Raw genomic sequence first — 18,824 nt, forward strand, 5'->3', positions numbered from 1 at the left:
TGGAAAATTCAGGGAGTAAGTGTCTGCCTGTGCAAGACTCTCTGAAACGCCCCTGCCTCTACCCCACAACATCTTGCTTTGCGTTCCCTTTACCTACTCTGAGGGAATCCACCCAGTGGGGCCTTTCAGGACCCATGGCTCCCTCTTGCCCTTTTTCCAGCTAGGGCAGGGATGGGTATGGGCACAGGGGAAGCCCTGGGAGCCGCCAACCTACACCCCTGCCCATCTCTAGAGGACTGCATATGGAGTGACTGGAGCAGCTGGACACGCTGCTCCTGTAAGGTCCTGGTGCAGCAGCGTTACCGACACCAGGGGCCAGCACCTGGCCGGGCTGTGGGGAGCGCCCCTTGCACACGTCTGGACGGCCACTTCCGGCCATGCACCATTGGCAACTGCTCGGGTAAGGCCCGGGAATGAGCGGTCAAGGATCTGAATGGGGACAGTGTCGGGTACCCTCATGTAGACTCACTGCTACCCAGGGTTTGCACTGACCCTTGCCCTGGGCACACAGTTGCCTTGCTCTGTCCTACCCACTGGCTACACCCTTATACTGGCTCACTGTGATTTCCCATTGGACAGCTGCTGGTCCCACCATTTTTAGCCTCTAGTGGCTGCCTCAGGGACAAGGTACCTCCGTCCCTCATCTTGTCCATTTGTGCCCCACCTGCCAGTCTCTAAGACACCCAGCTTAATCCTGACTCCGTGCAGCTTCTTGGATCTTGAGGCCCAGCCATCCTAACCCTTCCTGGGGAGCATGAGCTGAGCAGGAGCCAGGTAGAAGGGTTGGGGGCGTCAGTCTTTCTTGGCAGGCAGGCAGCAGCAGGACAGCCTTGTACCATCTCCAGGTGGCCTTTTAAAGGTGTCCCTGGGGCTGTGTAGCATGTGCTTTGCTTTGTGACTGAGATGGTGTCTGTGGGCTGTTCCTCCGCCAGAGGACAGCTGCCCACCTCCCTTTGAGTTCCAGTCTTGTGGCTCCCCCTGTGCGGGACTCTGTGCCACCCATCTGAGCCATCAGCTCTGCCAGGACTTGCCACCATGCCAGCCCGGCTGCTACTGTCCCAAGGTGAGCTCCGGAAGTCGGGGAGACGCTCAGGGAGGGAACGCTCCGCCCCACTCCCCTGGCTCCCCTCTCCAGGACGCCCATGGGGACCAGGTCACTTCCACGTTGGGAGCCTCTCTCTACTTTGTCACCACCCCACACACGGGCTCGGCGGCGCACACGGTGCAGGGCACACAGGTGACAGTGGTCCCTTCACAGTCCCAAACTATCCTCACTTTTCCTTCTCCACAGGGCCTGCTGGAGCAGGCTGGGGGCTGCATCCGCCCAGAGCAGTGTAACTGCTGGCATACCTCAGGAGAGGGAACTAGGGTGACCCTGGCCCCTGGGGACCACCTGCAGCTAGGCTGTAAGGAATGGTGAGTAATAGGAGAAGACAGGGATGGGGAGGCAGGGTGGAAGTCAGAAGTGGGATGAACAAGCAGAGGCCGGGATGAGCCTGTTTGGATCATTGCAACCCGAAATCGCGTGACACCCCCAGGATGCTCAACTTTACAGCTTGTGCATCCTGCCCCCAGAGCACCCAGCTCTTGGGCTGCTGAGCCGTACGTGGCTCAGCAGATTCCTATTCCCTCAAGCCCACCCTGATGCATTCCTCCCACAGTGAATGCCAGAGTGGAGAGCTACAGTGTTCCAGCCAAGGGTGTGAAGGTAACCACGGCCTTGGGAGACCTGTCCCTGTTAGCCCAGACTGGAGTGCTTTGGGGAATGGAACTAGCATTGCTAAAGGCCAGGACAGACCTAGACAAATAGTACCCTGCTCTGCCCAACACCTTTTTTGCTTGCTTTCTTGAGACAGGGTTCCTCTGTAACTTTGGAGCCTGTCTTGGAACTCGCTCTGTAGACCAGGCTGGCTTCGAACTCACAGAGTTCCGCCTGCCTCTACCTCCCGAGTGCTGAGATTAAAGGCGTGCACCACTACCACCATCTGGCTCTGACACCTTTTTTTTTAGTCCTGTTTACTACCCCTTTTGCTCATGACCCTGAGCTCTTCCTTCGTATCCATTGGGCTCTCTGGGCTGCAAAGTCCCTGAGGCCATCACAAACCCTTTGCCTTCATAGGTCTTCTGCCTCTGACTGGGTGGTCAGAGTGGTCACCTTGTGGGCCCTGCCTGCCCCTAAGTGCCCTGGCCCCTGCCTCCAAGACTGCATTGGAGGGGCACTGGCCTCTGAACGCATCAGGCCTGCCTCAAACCTCAGTCACTCTGCTGACGGCTTCAGAACAATACCGGCACCGCCTCTGCTTGGACCCCGAGACGGGGAGGCCCTGGGCAGGAGACCCTGCACTGTGCACTGTGCCCCTCAGCCAGCAACGCCTCTGCCCTGACCCTGGAGCCTGCAATGGTAGAGGAGAGATGTCAGCTAGCAGGCAGAATGGATCTGGCATGCTGGCAGCCGGGGGCTGTCCAGACGGGGGTCCGGGTGGGGTGGAGTGGCCATAGGTTCATTTCTGTGGTCAGGAATGAAGCAACCTTCTAAGCCTTCTGCTTGCCCCTGGGGCCTGTGGTAGAGTCCCAGTGGCAGTTAGGGGGTGGGGGCAAGGAACCCAAAGGGCCTCGGGGCATGTTTCTAGGCAGGGAGGAGACAAGGTCTGAGTTAGATGCCTGAGGCTAATGTCTTAGGCGTTGAGTTATTTTTTTTCCTCTCCCCAGACACGTGCCAATGGGGCCCTTGGGGGCCTTGGAGTCCCTGCCAAGTGCCCTGCAGTGGAGGATTCAAGCTGCGCTGGAGAGAGGCAAGAGATACCTCTGCTGGAGAATGCCGTGGACCGTGGGCTCAAACAGAAAGCTGCAATATGGGATCTTGCCCAGGTAATCGGTATCCCAGCATCCCAAGGAGGCAGAGACTGAAACATTGGAAATGGCCCCTTGCGGTGCCTGGCTTTCACAAGCAAGGTCCGAGGTATCAGGAAAAGAGAGACCAGACGTCCAGCTGTTTGTACTAAGAGAATGTATGTGCTGTCTTTATTGCCAGGAGAGTGTGTGTGTGTATCTTCATTACAAGTGCTAAGAGGTCTCCCCCTTATAGGAGGGAGGAGCTTTTTATACAAGTTTACAGCACAGTGGAAAAAACCCCAGGTAGAGGAGATTGTTGTTTTCCTCCTGCTGGATGTTGATGTCAGAGGGTCAAGGCCAGGGCAGTAAGCCAGGACTAGAAAACAGAAAGCACTTGGACTGGAAAACAAGTTGCACTTGTAGGCTGACCAGCAACTCACAGAGACCCCATGGGGCTGGGGCCCAACAGCCCCTGAGGGGAATTGGTGATTAATAGTGGAAGAGAGGGTCTGCTTGGGGTTGGGATGGGCATGAGTGCTCCCCCATACAGACATTTACTTCTGAACCCCAGGGGAGAGCTGCGAGACCCGGGACACGGTGTTTACCCTTGACTGTGCCAACCAATGCCCTCGCAGTTGTGTTGACCTCTGGGATGGCGTTCAGTGTCTGCAGGGACCCTGCAGTCCAGGTAACTGGCCACACCACAGCCTGGCCTGGGGAACCCTCTTCACTACAGGAGCAGGGACAGAGTAGAGGGAATTCCGAACTATCGGATCATGACAGGTCAAGAAAGTACATTGTTGGGGACACTTTCGGCAACCCCTCCGAGTCTCTCCTGGTCGCTCTGTCAAAACCTGCTGAGTTGCCAGCCATGGTGGCATACGTCCGTAAATTCCAGCGTTTAAGAGCCTAAGGCATGCGGATTGCTTCCAGGCTAGCCCGGGATACGTTGCGAGTTCAAGAACAGCCCAGGTTATGTAACATGACCCTATCGGAACAAACTGCTCTGTAGAGGAGCACAGAGGTGTCTCCCTTGCATGGCCAGAGGGTGAGACCAGGATTTGAACCCAGTCTGCCTGTTGGAGGGACCCATTATGTTAAACCTTGTCCCACGCACTGAATTTTATAACCCTTTTATTAGCAAGTATTAATTGTATAACGGGTTGCTTTTTCATACACATGTATATTATATTTTCACCATATTCTCTCTGCTCCCTTCCTTCATCCTCCCTGCTTTCCCCAGCCCTCTTCCTCCTCCCTAACGGTAGATCCTACTTCTGCTTTAAAGTCCCTTTAAAGCACTGACTCTGCTTCCCCCCCCGCAGGCTGCCGATGCCCCCCTGGCCAGCTGGTGCAGGACGGGCACTGTGTGCCCGTGTCCTCTTGCCGCTGTGGCCTGCCCAGTGCCAATGGCTCATGGGAGCTAGCCCCCACGCAGGTGGTTCAGCTGGACTGCCATAACTGGTATGCTGCCATTCTTCCAAACCAAGCCAGGGACTCTGGGTGGGTGACCTGGGGCAGGTCAGGGCTACGGACACTGCTGGGGAGCGAAAGCTGTTTGTCACGACTTGAGTCCTGAGCCCTTGGCATGTTCCCTGCCCGCAGCACATGCACCAATGGGTCCCTGGTGTGTCCCTACCCCGAGTGTCCAGTCGTAGGACCTTGGTCAGCCTGGGGCCAGTGCTCAGCTGCCTGTGGTGGGGGCACCATGGTGCGCCACAGGAGCTGTGAGGAGCATCCTGAGGGCGCACCATGCCAGACCCTGGACATGCAGCAATGGCAAGAGTGTAATCTGCAGGCCTGCCCTGGTGAGTGTCCTGGGCCTGGAGTGAGTGACACAGCCGCCGCCCCCATCTTTGCTGGCCCATGGGGTGGGTAGAAGAGGCTGTCTGTAACCTGCAAGTGCCCCTCTCAATGTGTGTATTTCCCAGAGTGCCCACCTGGGCAGGTGCTCAGTACCTGCCCCACTTTGTGCCCGAGCCTCTGTGCCCACTTGCAGCCTGGCACCATCTGTGTGCAGGAACCCTGCCAGCTTGGCTGTAGTTGCCCTGGGGGACAGGTGAGTCAGGCCACTCACTGGCATCTGGCTTTGGCGGGGGCGGCGGCTGGGGGGGGGGCGGGGGGAGAGGCAGTTGGGAAAGCATGGGGGTTGGATCCAACTGTAACCGAGCCTATCCACCTCAGCTGCTACACAATGGCACATGCATTCCCCCTGCTGCCTGCCCCTGCTCCCAGCTTTCCCTGCCCTGGGGCCTCACCCTACCCGTGGAAGAACAGGCCCGGGAGCTGCCCCCAGGGACTGTGCTTACCTGGAACTGCACACGCTGGTGAGGGTTCAGAGCCTGGGTGGAGGGCAGGGTTGTTGAGACTGGGGTGGGGAGGAGGGCCCGGGAGGCCTCTGAGCCGACTTCTGTCTTCTTAGCACCTGTCAAGGTGGAGCCTTCATCTGCTCCGGCATCAACTGTCAGGGTGAGACACAGCTGTCCTCGCCTCCCCAAAGCCAAGACTCTGCTCAGGGAAAGAGGGCCCTGTCTACAACCCAGGCTAAGCTCCTTGCTTCAGAAAATGCCTGCTTCTTGTCCACATGGACCTCTTCTCTGCCCTGAGGCCCAGCACTCCCCACTCTGCAACCCCCAAACACTTTTCCACTCATGGCGGTATTTCCGGTACCACATGTATGCCCTGAGCCAGGCTATAGGAGTGAGGCCAGGAATCGAGAGGGTGCTTCCTGCTGATGAAGAAGTTGAGGTCCAGAGGGGGATGAGTGGAAAGGAGGAGTGTGGCTTGGGAAACCCCAGGCCCCCTCAGTTGTCCACCTTTGACACACTGGGATCTGTGGATTCAGACACAGGCTTGGCAAAGTCCCAAAGCACCCAGTCAGGCTGCTGAATGAAGGCAAGCCAGCCCTCTGAAAAAAAAATAAAACCAGGAGATGTCCAAGTTTCTGGCAAATAGGTAACACCCTTAGGATGTGGCAGGATACTGGAAACGCGGAGGTAAGATAGGCAAGATTGGTTATAAGATTTGCCTGGTCCAGTGTTTGAGGAATGGATCAGAGGGAGAGGCATAGCTGATGGACGGCTGCTGGAGCCAGGAGGCAGCATAGGAAGGGGACAGGTTAAAGTACCGAGGAGTGTCTAGTAGGGTGGTCGATCTAGGCTGCATCCAGAGCTGACAGAGACAGCAGGTGCGTGGTCTTCCTGCAGGGTGCCCGCCTGGGGAAATGTGGCAGCATGTGGCCCCAGGGGAGCTGGGGCCTTGCGAAAAGACATGCCCAGAAATGAACGTGACACTGGCTTGGAGCAACTGCACTGAGGCACAGTCTCCAGGCTGTGTGTGCCAGTTGGGGCACTTCCGCAGCCAGGCAGGGATCTGTGTCCCCGAAGACCACTGTGAATGTTGGCACCATGGGAGTCTCCACTTGGTGAGACACCAGCTGCTTTTCTTGTCCAAGGATTCCCTACCTACTGCTCTGTAGATCTACTTGTTTTGGTTCCTTGCTACCAGACCCCTAGTAGCACACAGGCTCTCAGAGAGAGAGAGACAGAGAGAGACAGAGACAGAGAGACAGACAGACAGAGAGAGACAGACAGACAGAGAGAGACAGAGAGACAGAGACAGAGAGAGACACAGAGAGAGAGACAGAGAGACAGACAGAGAGAGAGACAGAGACAGAGAGACAGAGACAGAGAGAGACAGAGAGAGAGAGGAAAATCCAGGAGAGACCAGCCAGAGCTTACCCCCTCTTTGCAGCCTGGATCTGAATGGCAGGAGGCCTGTGAGAGCTGCCACTGTCTCCATGGGAAGAGCATCTGCACTCGACACTGCCCAAGCCTCACCTGTGCTCAGGTACCCTGTGGCCCTGGAGCCTTCCTGGCATCCCCCTAGTGCCTTCCCTTCATGGTTGGTCTTAGGGTTTCTGGAAAGGCAGTGTGGGGCGATGGGGTGTCCCCCTAAGTGAATCATGGATGGCTCTCTGTAGGGCGAAGTGATGGTACAGGAACCAGGGAGCTGTTGTCCCATTTGTCAACAGGACACTCTGGGTATGCAGGGTATGGGTGCTCTGGTCTGCCTCATGATCACACATGCAACCTACTATGTTCCCATCTTCCCCAGGCTCGCCTGCACGGGGATCAGAGCGGTTCCCTCATCCCAGGCTCTGCCCTCATGTGTCCCTTGCCTAAGTCCCCCCAGTCACTGGTTTCTTCCTTTGTCTTGGTGCTCCCCCCTTCCACACCCAGAGGAGGAGCCAGCCTCCTGCCGGTACCTCACAGAGCTCAGAAACCTCACCAAGGGTCCCTGCCACCTGGACCAGGTAGAGGTTAGCTACTGCAGTGGATACTGCAGGTCCAGCACCAAGGTCATGACTGAGGTGAGCCTCACAGATCTACCGGGCAGGGCAGCCAGCGCCCTGAGGGCTTGACTAGCTGAGGACCTGTGGAAAAAAACCCAGAGAACAGGAGGAACACAATCCATCCTCACAGAACTGACAGAACTGGGCCCTTCTCCAAGGTGGTGGTATACATACATGCCCAGAGTGTGCCTCTCAGGCCACTGTATTCCTCTAAGCCAGTAAGCCAAGATGCCCACAAAGAGAGGCTCGGGGAGGGAAAGTAGCTGAGATCAGACCCGTCAGACTCACATCGGGAGGGTCCCCAGAGTTGGTTTGTTACAGATACGACCTCCTGGACTATCCCCTGCTCCTGGACTTTTGCCTGTAAGGTCTACTCCCGAGCAAGCCCAGGATCAAGCTCTCTCTGTTTGCTCTCCTTGGACCCTGCTTCACCCTATGACTCCCTTAGCTTCCAACCTGGAGAGTTGTAACTCAGACCTCTGGCGTTCCCTTTGAATGGAGGCCTGGCTGCTGGCCCCCAGCGCCTCACATCTGTTCTTGAGGCCATTCCCGGTTGCTTCCACCCAACTGGGTTTACTAGTGCTGGAAGACAATGGTGCTTTCTCCCTGGTTCCCAAAATACTGCCTCTCAGTTCTGTGCTGTGACCTTGCTGTCCTGAGTGCTCCTGTCCTTCCTGGGCATGCTTTCCCCAAACACATCTGGAACTTATAAAACACCGCAAAGAAAGAAAACAGGAACAGGGCTCAGAGATAATAACGTTTGCCATTCTTGAACTTGATACTGTATGAATGTCTGAAAGAGTTATAATCTATTCAAAGGTTATAGGTAAAATTAAGTCACTGTTCTGTGGGGGCAGGAGGGTCTGTTCTGGAAGGGCAGGCCCACAGAGCTTAGGACCCCAACTGTGCACTTAGGGTTTGTAAGCAGACTCGTGTATGACTGGCCTATTTCCATCTAGGCTTGAAGCCCCTTATGGTGGAAGCCTTACACCGATGCATTCACTCGTTGGATGTTCAGATGTTCTGGGGATGGAGTGAAGAAAGCGGGCTTCTTGAGGAAGGGGGCTTGGCAGTGATGCTCCCCACACCAAGGCTACCTTGGGAGTCCAGGACAACTGGAATTTGGCCCTTCTTCCCCGGAAGGGAAAGGCCAGGGGAAGAGAGGGCAGCTCCATTTGGCTCCCTGACCGCTCAACCAGCTCCTCTCTCCCAGGAACCCTACCTGCAGAGCCAGTGTGACTGCTGTAGCTACAGGCTGGATCCAGACAGCCCTGTGCGGATCCTGAACCTGCATTGCCCTGACGGCCACACGGAGCCAGTGGTGTTGCCAATGATCCACAGCTGCCAGTGCAGTGTCTGCCAGGGTGGGTGGGTCTGACCGGGGAGGGAGAGGGGCTCCATGGGACCACCCTGGGGCAAGGTCAGAATTCTCCTTAAGGAGGAGCCTTAGGAACATGCACAGCACACGGTCCCATTCTTCCTCGGTTTTTATCAGTCTACTTTCATCCCCACCCCTGCATTCTACTTATTTCCTTCCCAATCGCACATAAACTTGGGCGCTTGCGGTAAATTGGACCTGGTTCCAAATCTCGGTCTTCTGCTGAGGGCTGTACTTACAAACCCCATCCCTTAAACGGGGTCTGACATCTCCATGAGTTTTCTGGGAGGACTCTGGAGGGGCTTGCATGAGGAGTACCCGGTTAAGTTGCGTACCTGACGTGTACCAACTGAGGTCACGTCATATGCCAAGTTTGGGGGAGACACAGAGGAAGGTCATCACAACCTGGGTGGAGGGCGTGGAAGAGCTGACTTCACCCCGCCCTTCCTTCAGCTCCAGCTCCTGTCCTCTGCCCTGCCCCATTTTTTTTTTTTTTGTCCCTCCTGACCGTTCTGTCTTTCACTAGCCCGTCTCGAAACTCTGTCTGCAGGTGGTGATTTCTCCAAGCACTGACAGGCTCTGCTGGATGCATCCTCCACTGCTGTCCCTCTTGCAGCCATGGGACTCTGTGGCTCTCCCAACTTCCTTCAGTGCCCACGTACCTGCCTCTGACCTGTGGCGTTAGCACATTCCAAATAAAGTAATTCAGGCAACTAATGCTGACAAACTAGTGTGTGGTCTCTGTTCCTGGTCTCAGCAGAGGATTGGAGGGAGAGCTCAGCTCTAGACATGAGCAGCAGCTCTGGGGGGGTCTACCATGCATCGTCGCGGCACTCACGAGGGCTTGAGTAAGTCACTCCCCATCACCGCCCTGGCTGTAGGACAGGGTTGAATCTGAAGTCTGAAGAGCTCTTGTGTTAGGCACGAGTGTCCCAGGTCGTATCCTTCCACCCAGAGTGATTCCATCACCGACACAGAGAATTCTGGAATATTCGGGCTGCCCTCTTAATGACAGTTTTATTGAACTGTAATTTATGTGGTAAGAATCTCTTTCTCTTCCCTCTCCCCCTGTGTGTAATTAAAAATAACAGATATTATTTATTTATTTTATGTGTGTGAGTGCTCTGTCTGCAATGTATGCCTTTATTCCTGGTGAGGGCATCAGATTCCACTATAGACAGTTGTGAGTCACCGTGTGGTTGCTGGGAACGGATCTCAGGTCCTCTGGAAGAGCAGCCAGTGCTCTTAACTGCTGAGCCGTCTCTCCAGTGCCGTGTGATTTTCAAGACACGGTCTCACTGTGGGAGTGCTGGCTGGACTGGAACTCACTATAGACCAGGCTGGCGTTAAACTCAACAAAAATCCACCTCCTCTACCTCCTGAGTACTTGGATTATGGGTATGAGGTGGCACATCCAGTCAGAAATTCCTTCATTTTAACTTTAAACTTTAATGACTTGATTAGAAAAATAAAGTTTCATAAACTTTATCACCTCCACCCAGTTTTAGAACATTCCCATTGTTTTCCTGCTTCTAGCCCCCAGGAAGCACTAAACTGCTTTTCATCTCAATAGAACTACCCTTTCTGCAGTCTGCACTTCCACTGATAGAGAGTCTGGGAAACAGGAAAGAACCTAAAAGATATGCATAGTACCCAAGAGAAGAGGAATGAGGCAAGGTCCTCTGAACAGATGGGGAACACGGTGAGGGGTTTGGGGGAGTGGGAGCTGGGAAGAAGAGAGGGGGGTAAGAGGAAGAGAGAGTAGGTCATGGGGGAACAGGAAGGTTGAGTGGGATGGTAGAATAGGGGAAGAGGGAATCACAGGTTAGAAGACAGATCAGGCGCCAGAGTGACCTCTAGTGATCTAAAGGGATGACACCAATTGGCAAGCCAAGCAATAGTGGAGAGACCACCCGGAATGTCCATTCCTGATAATGAACTTGATGTTTATAACCATCTGGGAGCCTTCATCCAGTGACTGATGGAAACAGAGGCAAACACCCACAATTAAGCACTGAAATGAACCCAAGGAACCCAGTGACAGAGAGAGAGGAGCAATGAGCAAATTGGCAAAGAATGGGCTGGCAAAACCAGCTGAGACAGCTGATCTGAGCAGGGGAGAGCCCTTGGACCCCAGCCCGACAGAGGGGAGGTCAGCATGAAACTGATCTGGACCCCCGAATTTGAGCGTCAGTGAGGAGGCCTGGGCAGTGGATCAGTGTTTATCCTTGGAATACAAAAAGTCATCGTGTGCCCATAGCACAAAGAGGGATGCTCTCTCAGCCTGGACTCTTAGGGGAGTGCCTGGACCTTACCCTGAGAGAAATGACAGACTCTAGATATCCCCTATGTGGAAGGAATAGGCAATAGGATGGGAGGCTGGGAGGGATGGGGGGGGTGCGGGAGGAGGGGAGGGAGAGGGAACTGGGATTGACATGTAAAACAAGCAATTTAAAATTAAAATATTAAAAAAAAGAACTACCCTTTCTGGACATTTCATATAAATGCCTGGCTTCTTTCGGTTAATCCATTGATTATGAAGTTCTCTGACATTATAGCATTTAACAGTAGTTCATTCCTTTTTACTCCTAAATAATAGCTATTGCATGGATCATCTACAAAATGCCTAACCACCTGCCAATGGTGGACATTCCTTATGGCTTGCCTATCTGTCTACCAGTTGACAAAGATGCTGCTGCTTTTTCTATTATGTTTAAAATGATTATAAACATTTTTGCACAAGTTTTTGTGTGGACATACTTTTATATCCCCAGCACCCACATAGAAGATGGGTTGGGCAGTGATCACCTATAACCCCAGCACTCGGGGTGTAGAGATAGTAGGATCCTGGGAATTGGCTGGCCAGTCGCTGAAAAGCCAGTTCCAGGTTCAGTGAAGGACCCTGTCTCAAAATCCAAAGTATGGGATGTGTAGAATAATAAAGGGTGGCACTTACACAAATTTGGTGTGTAAGATACACACACACACACACACACACACACACACACACACACACACACACACACACACACTAAATCCAAGCATGATGTCCCAACCTGCAACCAAGAGACTAAGGCAGGAGAATCAGGAGTTTGAGACCATCTTGGGCTACCAGGTGACGTGGTGTTTTTTGTTTTGTTTTTTAAGAAACATAAAATAGAAATGCATGGAAAAAGTGTTGACCTTAATTAATCTTGTTGGCCTACTGACCAATACCTTAGCGGGAGTTGCCCACAGCAAGAGAAGCTGGTCCAAGCTGTAGACTTTCCAGGCTGGACTACATCTCCCATGAGCCTCTTTCGCCTCCGCGAGGCGGTAGCCATAAAGCGCTGCACTAGTACCACACCAGTCCCAGCTCATCACTACTTTTGCCAGCGCCGGCGCTAGCGCTGCCTCCTCCCGCTGTGGAAGAGTGGAGTTTGCTGCCGCCGCCTGTCAACCCTACACGGGCAACTCGGGTCCGGAATCCCAAGTCGCGGCAGCCTCGGAACAGGCCTGGAGGGAGGCAATCTGCACGGCCGCCAGAACTTGGCCATGGAGCCCGGGGAGACGGGGAAGGTAGGATTGAAAGGGCGCGGGGCATCTCTCCTGTCGTGCATCCCGGTCTGGGCTAGCAGAAAAGTGCTCGCCCGCCCCTCTCTCCTGCCTCATCTTCCTTGGCTGGGAGACACTTATTCCTCCTGGCCCTAGCATCCTCCAACCCCCGACTCCACTTTGGGTTCCTCTGCTAGCCAAGCATAGTGATGCCAGAGTGTGGTTTCCTTTCCTCGCTTTCGGCTTTTGGAGGAGGTCTTGCTTATGAAAACATAGAGGCTGGGTAGGACGCCAGTGGGGGGGTCAAAGGGTGGGCAACTTAGCTCCTCCTTCCCAAGAAAGAGGGAAAAGGCTTCTGGCACTTTTTTCCACGTATTTCTACTTCTAGTTTGTCTTCTTCATGAAGAATGTGGGCAAGGCTTAGAAACACACTCCGTAATCTTACTTCAAGGCTTTGGGCAAGAAGAGGCTTTGGAGATGGGAGATGAGGTAGGGCAGGAAGCGGTCAGGAGCGGAGCAGCGTTGACAGAGCTGGTGGTTTGTGGGCACACTGGCCGAGAGACAGGCAGCCTCGTAGGAGTAAAATCTTTTACGATGTTCCTTGCATCCAGTTCTTGGACCCAGTAGACAAGGACTCTACCCACTGAGCTACATTCCCTGCTTTTGCAGCCCTTCTTGAGGATTTGGAGGGGGGATGGAGTGGGGAGGCAGGAAGGAAGGAATTTTCCCAACAAACGTTTTCACAAGGACTTACAAGACTTTCCCTCTCTCTCCCCTCTGCCCCTCTCCATCTCCTTTGTGTTCGTTTAATAAACGTTTTTACTCTGAGGTTTGCATTGAGTAAGATGTTGGAAGTGCAAGGATACACAGGAAGGGGGAACTGTCCCGGAGTTTCCACCTGAGTAACTTGGGTGAGCCTGGGAAGGCTGGCCCAGGAGAGAGGAAGGATGAGGAGGGTACTTTGGTGCCATCATTTGTCTACCTTAGAAAAGCAATTGTTCCTTGTTTAAGCATCTCTTCCACCCTCCCTTTCCCCCAGTCCGCTAGCTACAGAGTTTTTTTTTTCCAGAGCTAGCAGTCTATAGAATATCTGGGTGAAGGCAGCTCAGCTGGATCTGTAATGAATGGAAGCTGTTTGGCTAGCCTAGAAACAGTGGGAAACACACAGGCACACACACTAAGAGGAATGGCCCTTTCTCTTGGGTAATATCTTCAGAGTGGTTTAGGTTGAGCTTGAATTCCGGTGAGGAAATGGGGCAGGGAGTTTAAAAAAAATGACGTCAACACTAGAATTAGTGATTCAAGGCAGTAAGGTCTTCCTTAACCTTTAACAAGAGAGAGGAATATAGGTATTTTGTAGGATGTGCCTGTTGCTTCCTAGAAATCTCTGTCTTTTCTTATGGAAGGGATTATCCTGTCTCATTTTTGTTCCAATTCAGTTCTGTTGTTGCACTTTGAGTACAACAGGTCGCGGATTGGCAAAGCATATAAGGACACTTGAATGTACATTGAATGGAAAAATGAAGCAACAGACTATGGGATTCTCTTTGTATGAGAGGGGTGATGTCTGTGAAGGGCCTTATAAAACAAACAGTCAAGCACAGGGTGCCCCGAGTGCCCCGCCCTACGAGAGAAATGAGGCATAGGTTGGGGTAGGAACCACACAAGAGATGGGATGCAGATAAGACCCTGGTGGGTGGACAGACTATAAGTAGTGGGGGAAAAAGGGGCAGTTAGGGGATCTAGGTTTGGGGGTGTAGAGGAAGGATGAAAGGTAGGTTGAGTGATTGGAGGGTTGAACTTGGCGTTGAGAGGGCTTTGGCGCTGAATAGAGGAACGGGCTAAAACAGACTATTCGGATACTCTCCGCATCCTACATGGGTAAGAAATGTCTCTTATCCAAGCACATTTGAGGTTTTATGCTAAGGTCACCCAGAAGCAGAAGGTGTTTGCCACAGTGTAGCTTAAAAGAGGGGTACTAGGTATTTTGTGCATCACTCTGGGTGAAAAAAAGAGACACTTCTTCATTCTGTATTCAGTTTCTGCCTTGTTGTGCCACTAAGGCGATGGGACCATCGGCCTTCATTGTGGTGTCTTCTCAACCTGGGGGAAGCAGCGTGAATAGGAAGCCTTGTGTCCTTGGTCATAAGAGTTTGAGCTTTTCATTTGCTTGCTTGGTTTGTCTTTAGAAGGTAGGGTCTCGCTATATATGCCAGGCTGACCTTCAGCTCTTGATTACTCTTCAGCAGCCTCCAACTGCTGGGCAGGTGTGTTCCACCATGTTCTGTCGGTCATAGGTTTTTGTTTGTTTGTTTGTTTTACCTGTATCCATAGGAACAGTCTGCCCTCTGGTCCTGATGTGCAGCACTCATCCTGGGATCAGATTCTCTCCCCTACTTTTCCACACTAGTCCCTGTAGGCTGTCTTTGCACGTGCCTCCTTCCTGTCTGGCTGCTTCCTTTTTGGTGGAGTCCACTTTGCAGCAGTATTTGGAAGACCGTAAGCACAGATGCTTGTTATAAGTGAATGTTTTGCAATATCATTTCACTACTATTTTTTCTTTATTATGGTGTGTGTGTGTGTGTGTGTGTGTGTGTGTGTGTGTATAAATCAGGGGTCGGCACTTGCAGGAGTCAGTATTCTCCTTCTGTCATGTGGGTCCTAGACTTAACTCAGGTCATTAGGCTTGGCTGCAGTGCCTTTATCTGCTAAGCTGTTTGTCTGGTCTCTACTACTGCTTTAAAAAATGTTTTTATATATTCATAGATAAAAATTGGGAGGTCATATACCAAATAATAGTAATTCTGTTGCAATGATGGGAATACTCTTAAAACATTTTTTTTCTGGGACCTAGACAGATGGCTCTGCTGTTAAGGATACTTGATGTTCTTGAAGAGTATTCAAGTTTGGTTCCTGGCACCTATATGGTGGGTCACAACCATCTGTAATTCCAGTTACAGGGGATCTGACATCCTCTTTGGACCTTTTCAGGCACCGGGCATGAGTGTAGTACACATACATACATACATACATACATACATACATACATACATGCAGGCAAAACACTCATACACACAAATATTATAATTTTTTAAATGATGAGAAGCAATTGAGCCAGACACCTGACACCGATCTTTATATATTCAGACACACATACATACACACACACACACACACACACACACACACACACACACACACGAGAGAAAGAGAGAGAGAGAGAGAGAGAGAGAGAGAGAGAGAGAGAGAGAGAGAGAGATGCACACAATGTAGAAATATACACTTCTCGGATCAGCCTCATAAAGAAGGTTCTGACTGGGTTCAGTGGCTGCAACTTTCTAATTTTGTTCCATCGTGAGTTGCACTCCTGTAGCAGTAGAGATTGGTTGCAGGTTGTGTATGTACATCATCAGTGCTTCCCACATTGACTCACACCCTGCCAGTGTGGAAGATGTGTCTCAGGAACTGATACTTAGCAGGGAGCTTTTTTTTTTTCCTTTCAGGTTCCCGTGACCTTTGATGACATCACACTGTACTTGCTGCAGGAGGAATGGCTGCTGCCGAACCAGCTCCGGGACTTTTCTGCTTCCGACAAGCTGACAGCACCTCTAGGTATGGATTCCAGGTCTACCGTGGCCATTCTATGTCAGTGTCCCCAGCCTCTCCTGGGTCAGGGCGAACTGGAGAATTTTCTGAGATTCTTCGGTTTTTCTGGGTGTCTTCACCCATTTGCTCAACCCCTGTCCTTTTTCTCCTCTTTTTAAGTTGGCCAGGACAAATAGAGAATGTCAGGCGGTCTGATGCTTTGGGCTGTTTCTACAGTGCAGAGTGTGACCTGTGGGGCCCCCAGGACCCTGGAGGGAGTCCATGGTGGTGGCCAGAGCGTTGGTTTCACAAACATCTTCTCTCTCCAGCTCCACACACTGATGCTCAGGTGCTTTCGCCCTCGTGGGCCTTGGATTTCTTCTTAAGGAAATACAACGAGAGAAAATGAACTGAAAAACTTTGTACAAATTTAGGTGTTTTTCATCTCTTCTGTTTTAGTTTTTAAATACACTCTTCTCTGCTTTTGTCTTACCTTCTGTACCAAGGACAGAAGTGATTGTGTTCAAAATGTTTGTGCACACATATGTTATGTTTCTAGATTGAGTATCCATAATCCAAAAGTCTGCTATCTGAAATACTGCAAACCCCGAAACTTTCAGAGAGTCACCTGTGCTCATAGATTTTTGGAGTATTTTATTTTATTTTTAAAGATTTATTTATTTATTATGAATGCAACACCTTGCCTCCATGTATGCCTGCACGCCAGAAGAGGGCACCAGATCTCATTACGGATGGTTATGAGCCACCATGTGGTTGCTGGGAATTGAACTCAGGACCTCTGGAAGAGCAGTTGGTGCTCTTAACCTCTGAGCCATCTCTCCAGCCCCCAATTTTTGGAGTATTTTAGATTAGGGATACTCTACTAGTAAAGTATAAATACGTAAAAATCTGAAAGATTCCAAAATCTGATAGTCTCATGTAGCTCAGGCTGGCCTCAAATTCCCTAAAAGGCCACAATGACCTTGAATTTCTGATCTTCCTGTCTGTGCCTCCCCAAGTATGGGGACTGAACTTCGAGCCTTGGGCTTTCCAGATGAGTACCGTGTTAACCGGGCTACAGCCGTAGTCCCCATGGCCCTGAGCCTTTTGGATGAGGCTAATCAACTTGTGTTTACCAGATGAAGAAATGGGAGCTGTGACCTCAGTGTCCTGTGGGTGGTGGAATTGTGACTGGGCTGGGTCCTGTTGCTGTGTCTGCTTAATAAAGTTGAAAACCACCAAGTCTCCGAAGCTTCAAGTTGCAAAGCAGGCCAGCTTTGACTCACAGTGGGAGTTCTATTCCACTTTGCTTTGCTGTCCTGGCTTCACTATTTTGGTTTGGAGTGTCTACAGAGAGTTTAAGTTGCCAAGATCGAGCCACAGGGAATTTTCATGTACAAGTGTAGCTCTCTGGGATATCATGGCAAGTGGGACTGTGGGCCAGTGCTGGATCCATGTGTGACATGGCTGCCTTCTGTTTTCCTGTATTGTTATGGGTATGAGTGTTTTGCCTGCATGTATGTCTGTGTACCATGTGTGTGCCAGGTACCCATGGAGGCCAGAACTAACAATTTAATTTAATGTCATTTTAGTTTGACCTGTGGCCCTTCTTGGTTTTGCCTGCTCCCCTATTCTCTTTGGGGGGGGTTCTCGCATATAGCAGATAGTTTCTAAACCACTAAGCCAGACCACCTGATTCTCACTTTCCTGTGATACCCACAGTCTCACAACATGGAGGAAGTCCCAGGCAGAGTTCCCCCTTGGTGTTAGGACCTGGAGCTTGTCCCTCATGGCCTTTCTGTGTTCCCAACTCAGGACCGACTGCTGCCAATCCTGAGCTGTCCCATGAGTTTGGGCAAGGGACTGAGCCATGGCTAGGCATCATCTAGGACCAGCGGAGTCTCCCGAACCATCATCCTGGTGAGTGTGGTCTGTGCCTGAAGGTGGTACCTTCTGACAAGGAGCAGAGTGGGGACACTAGGAACCAACCTCACCCTGTATCTGCCGGTTCCCTATCGTGTGCAAGAGGAACGCTGCCCCTTCCATAGATGTCACCTTGTCCTGCCCCGCCCTTATACTCTGCCTTCTCACCCCCCTCCTTTGATTTCTGCCCTATAGCAAATGTTTGTTTATATGAAAACTCCAAGGAGGTATGATTGTCTTACTTCCCACTGTGTTTTCGGTGTCCATAGCAGTGCCTGGCACACCGTAGTTATAGAATTGTCACCAAGTGAGGTGAAACAGTGAATGAACATCAGTTTGCTATGTCCTGAGGATGGCATCTCCGTTTTTTAGGAGATGACAGAGTGAACCCACTTCCTCCTGTGAGAACACAGGGAGCCAGGCTCAGTCTCCTATGTGAGTCAGAGCCACAGACTTTGCTTGCTCCAGTGGTTTCCTGGGACAGACCACACAGGCGTCTCTGGACCGCCGTGATCGCCAAGAAACACAGTGTCTCCCCTTGCGTGACTCTTCGTTTGGGGCTGCTGACTGTCAGTAGCATCGTGCTCAGTTCTTTAGACTGGACGAAAAGGGAGCCCTTGGCCACTGGCTCCTGAAACTTAGGTTGATGACGGAGGAGTGGTTCCAGGGGATTACAGTTCATCTGTTTCACTTCCGTAAAGAAAGAAACTTCTTGTTCAGTTTAAAGAAGAATCATCTTCATGAGGCCATGAGAGTTTTGAACTCTGGAAGGTTATGGTGTAACAGAGAGGTAATACTGTAACTATTATGTAGGTGTACTGAACCCTGAGCACCTCACCTGTTTCGCCAGATAGAACTGCAGTAGTCCCATCTGTCTGCAGTGTGTACCCAGTTTATCCACGATGTCTACCCATGGTTTCAGATAACCAACTGTCAGCCACAGTTAATGTAACGCAGTAAGGTATTTTAAAGAGAGACCACATTTCTGTAACTTTAATTACAATATTACTATGTTCTAGTCTGTAATTGCTATTTGCTTACTATGCCTGATTTATAAAAGAAATGTTTTTGCTTTTAAGTATAGATAGAAAAAGATACAGTACATAATCTGGGGCCCTCCACCGCCCAGGCATCTGCCAGGGGCCTGGAGCACAGCCTCTGCAGATCTGCAGATGGCACGGGACTGCTGTACTCAGAGGTGGGCTGCAGTTTGCCAGG

General features: G+C 51.6%; 1 protein-coding gene and 1 long non-coding RNA gene across 2 annotated transcripts in view; both read left to right on the forward strand.

Moving 5' to 3' along the window:
• The window catches only part of LOC101831911 (SCO-spondin), a 56,817-nt gene extending 47,536 nt beyond the window's left edge, over window positions 1–9,281 (forward strand). Inside the window, 18 exon segments of the mRNA XM_040736833.1 lie at window positions 233–400; window positions 933–1,063; window positions 1,292–1,416; window positions 1,662–1,708; window positions 2,120–2,401; window positions 2,710–2,868; window positions 3,404–3,520; window positions 4,158–4,296; window positions 4,438–4,640; window positions 4,764–4,891; window positions 5,017–5,159; window positions 5,255–5,301; window positions 6,039–6,256; window positions 6,586–6,681; window positions 6,815–6,875; window positions 7,074–7,204; window positions 8,400–8,550; window positions 9,115–9,281. Of these exon segments, the coding sequence (XP_040592767.1) occupies window positions 233–400; window positions 933–1,063; window positions 1,292–1,416; window positions 1,662–1,708; window positions 2,120–2,401; window positions 2,710–2,868; window positions 3,404–3,520; window positions 4,158–4,296; window positions 4,438–4,640; window positions 4,764–4,891; window positions 5,017–5,159; window positions 5,255–5,301; window positions 6,039–6,256; window positions 6,586–6,681; window positions 6,815–6,875; window positions 7,074–7,204; window positions 8,400–8,550; window positions 9,115–9,137 (2,369 nt within the window). The 3' untranslated portion in view covers window positions 9,138–9,281.
• A 2,633-nt stretch (window positions 9,282–11,914) lies between these two features.
• Window positions 11,915–17,604, forward strand: LOC121136436. The gene is made up of 3 exons (XR_005873500.1): window positions 11,915–12,122; window positions 15,602–15,710; window positions 17,499–17,604. It is a non-coding gene; the product is annotated as an uncharacterized LOC121136436 (long non-coding RNA).
• Window positions 17,605–18,824: the final 1,220 nt, after the last annotated feature.

The sequence above is a fragment of the Mesocricetus auratus genome, unplaced genomic scaffold (genome assembly GCF_017639785.1).
Source record: "Mesocricetus auratus isolate SY011 unplaced genomic scaffold, BCM_Maur_2.0 Super-Scaffold_100125, whole genome shotgun sequence".
NCBI classification, from domain to species: Eukaryota; Metazoa; Chordata; class Mammalia; order Rodentia; family Cricetidae; genus Mesocricetus; species Mesocricetus auratus.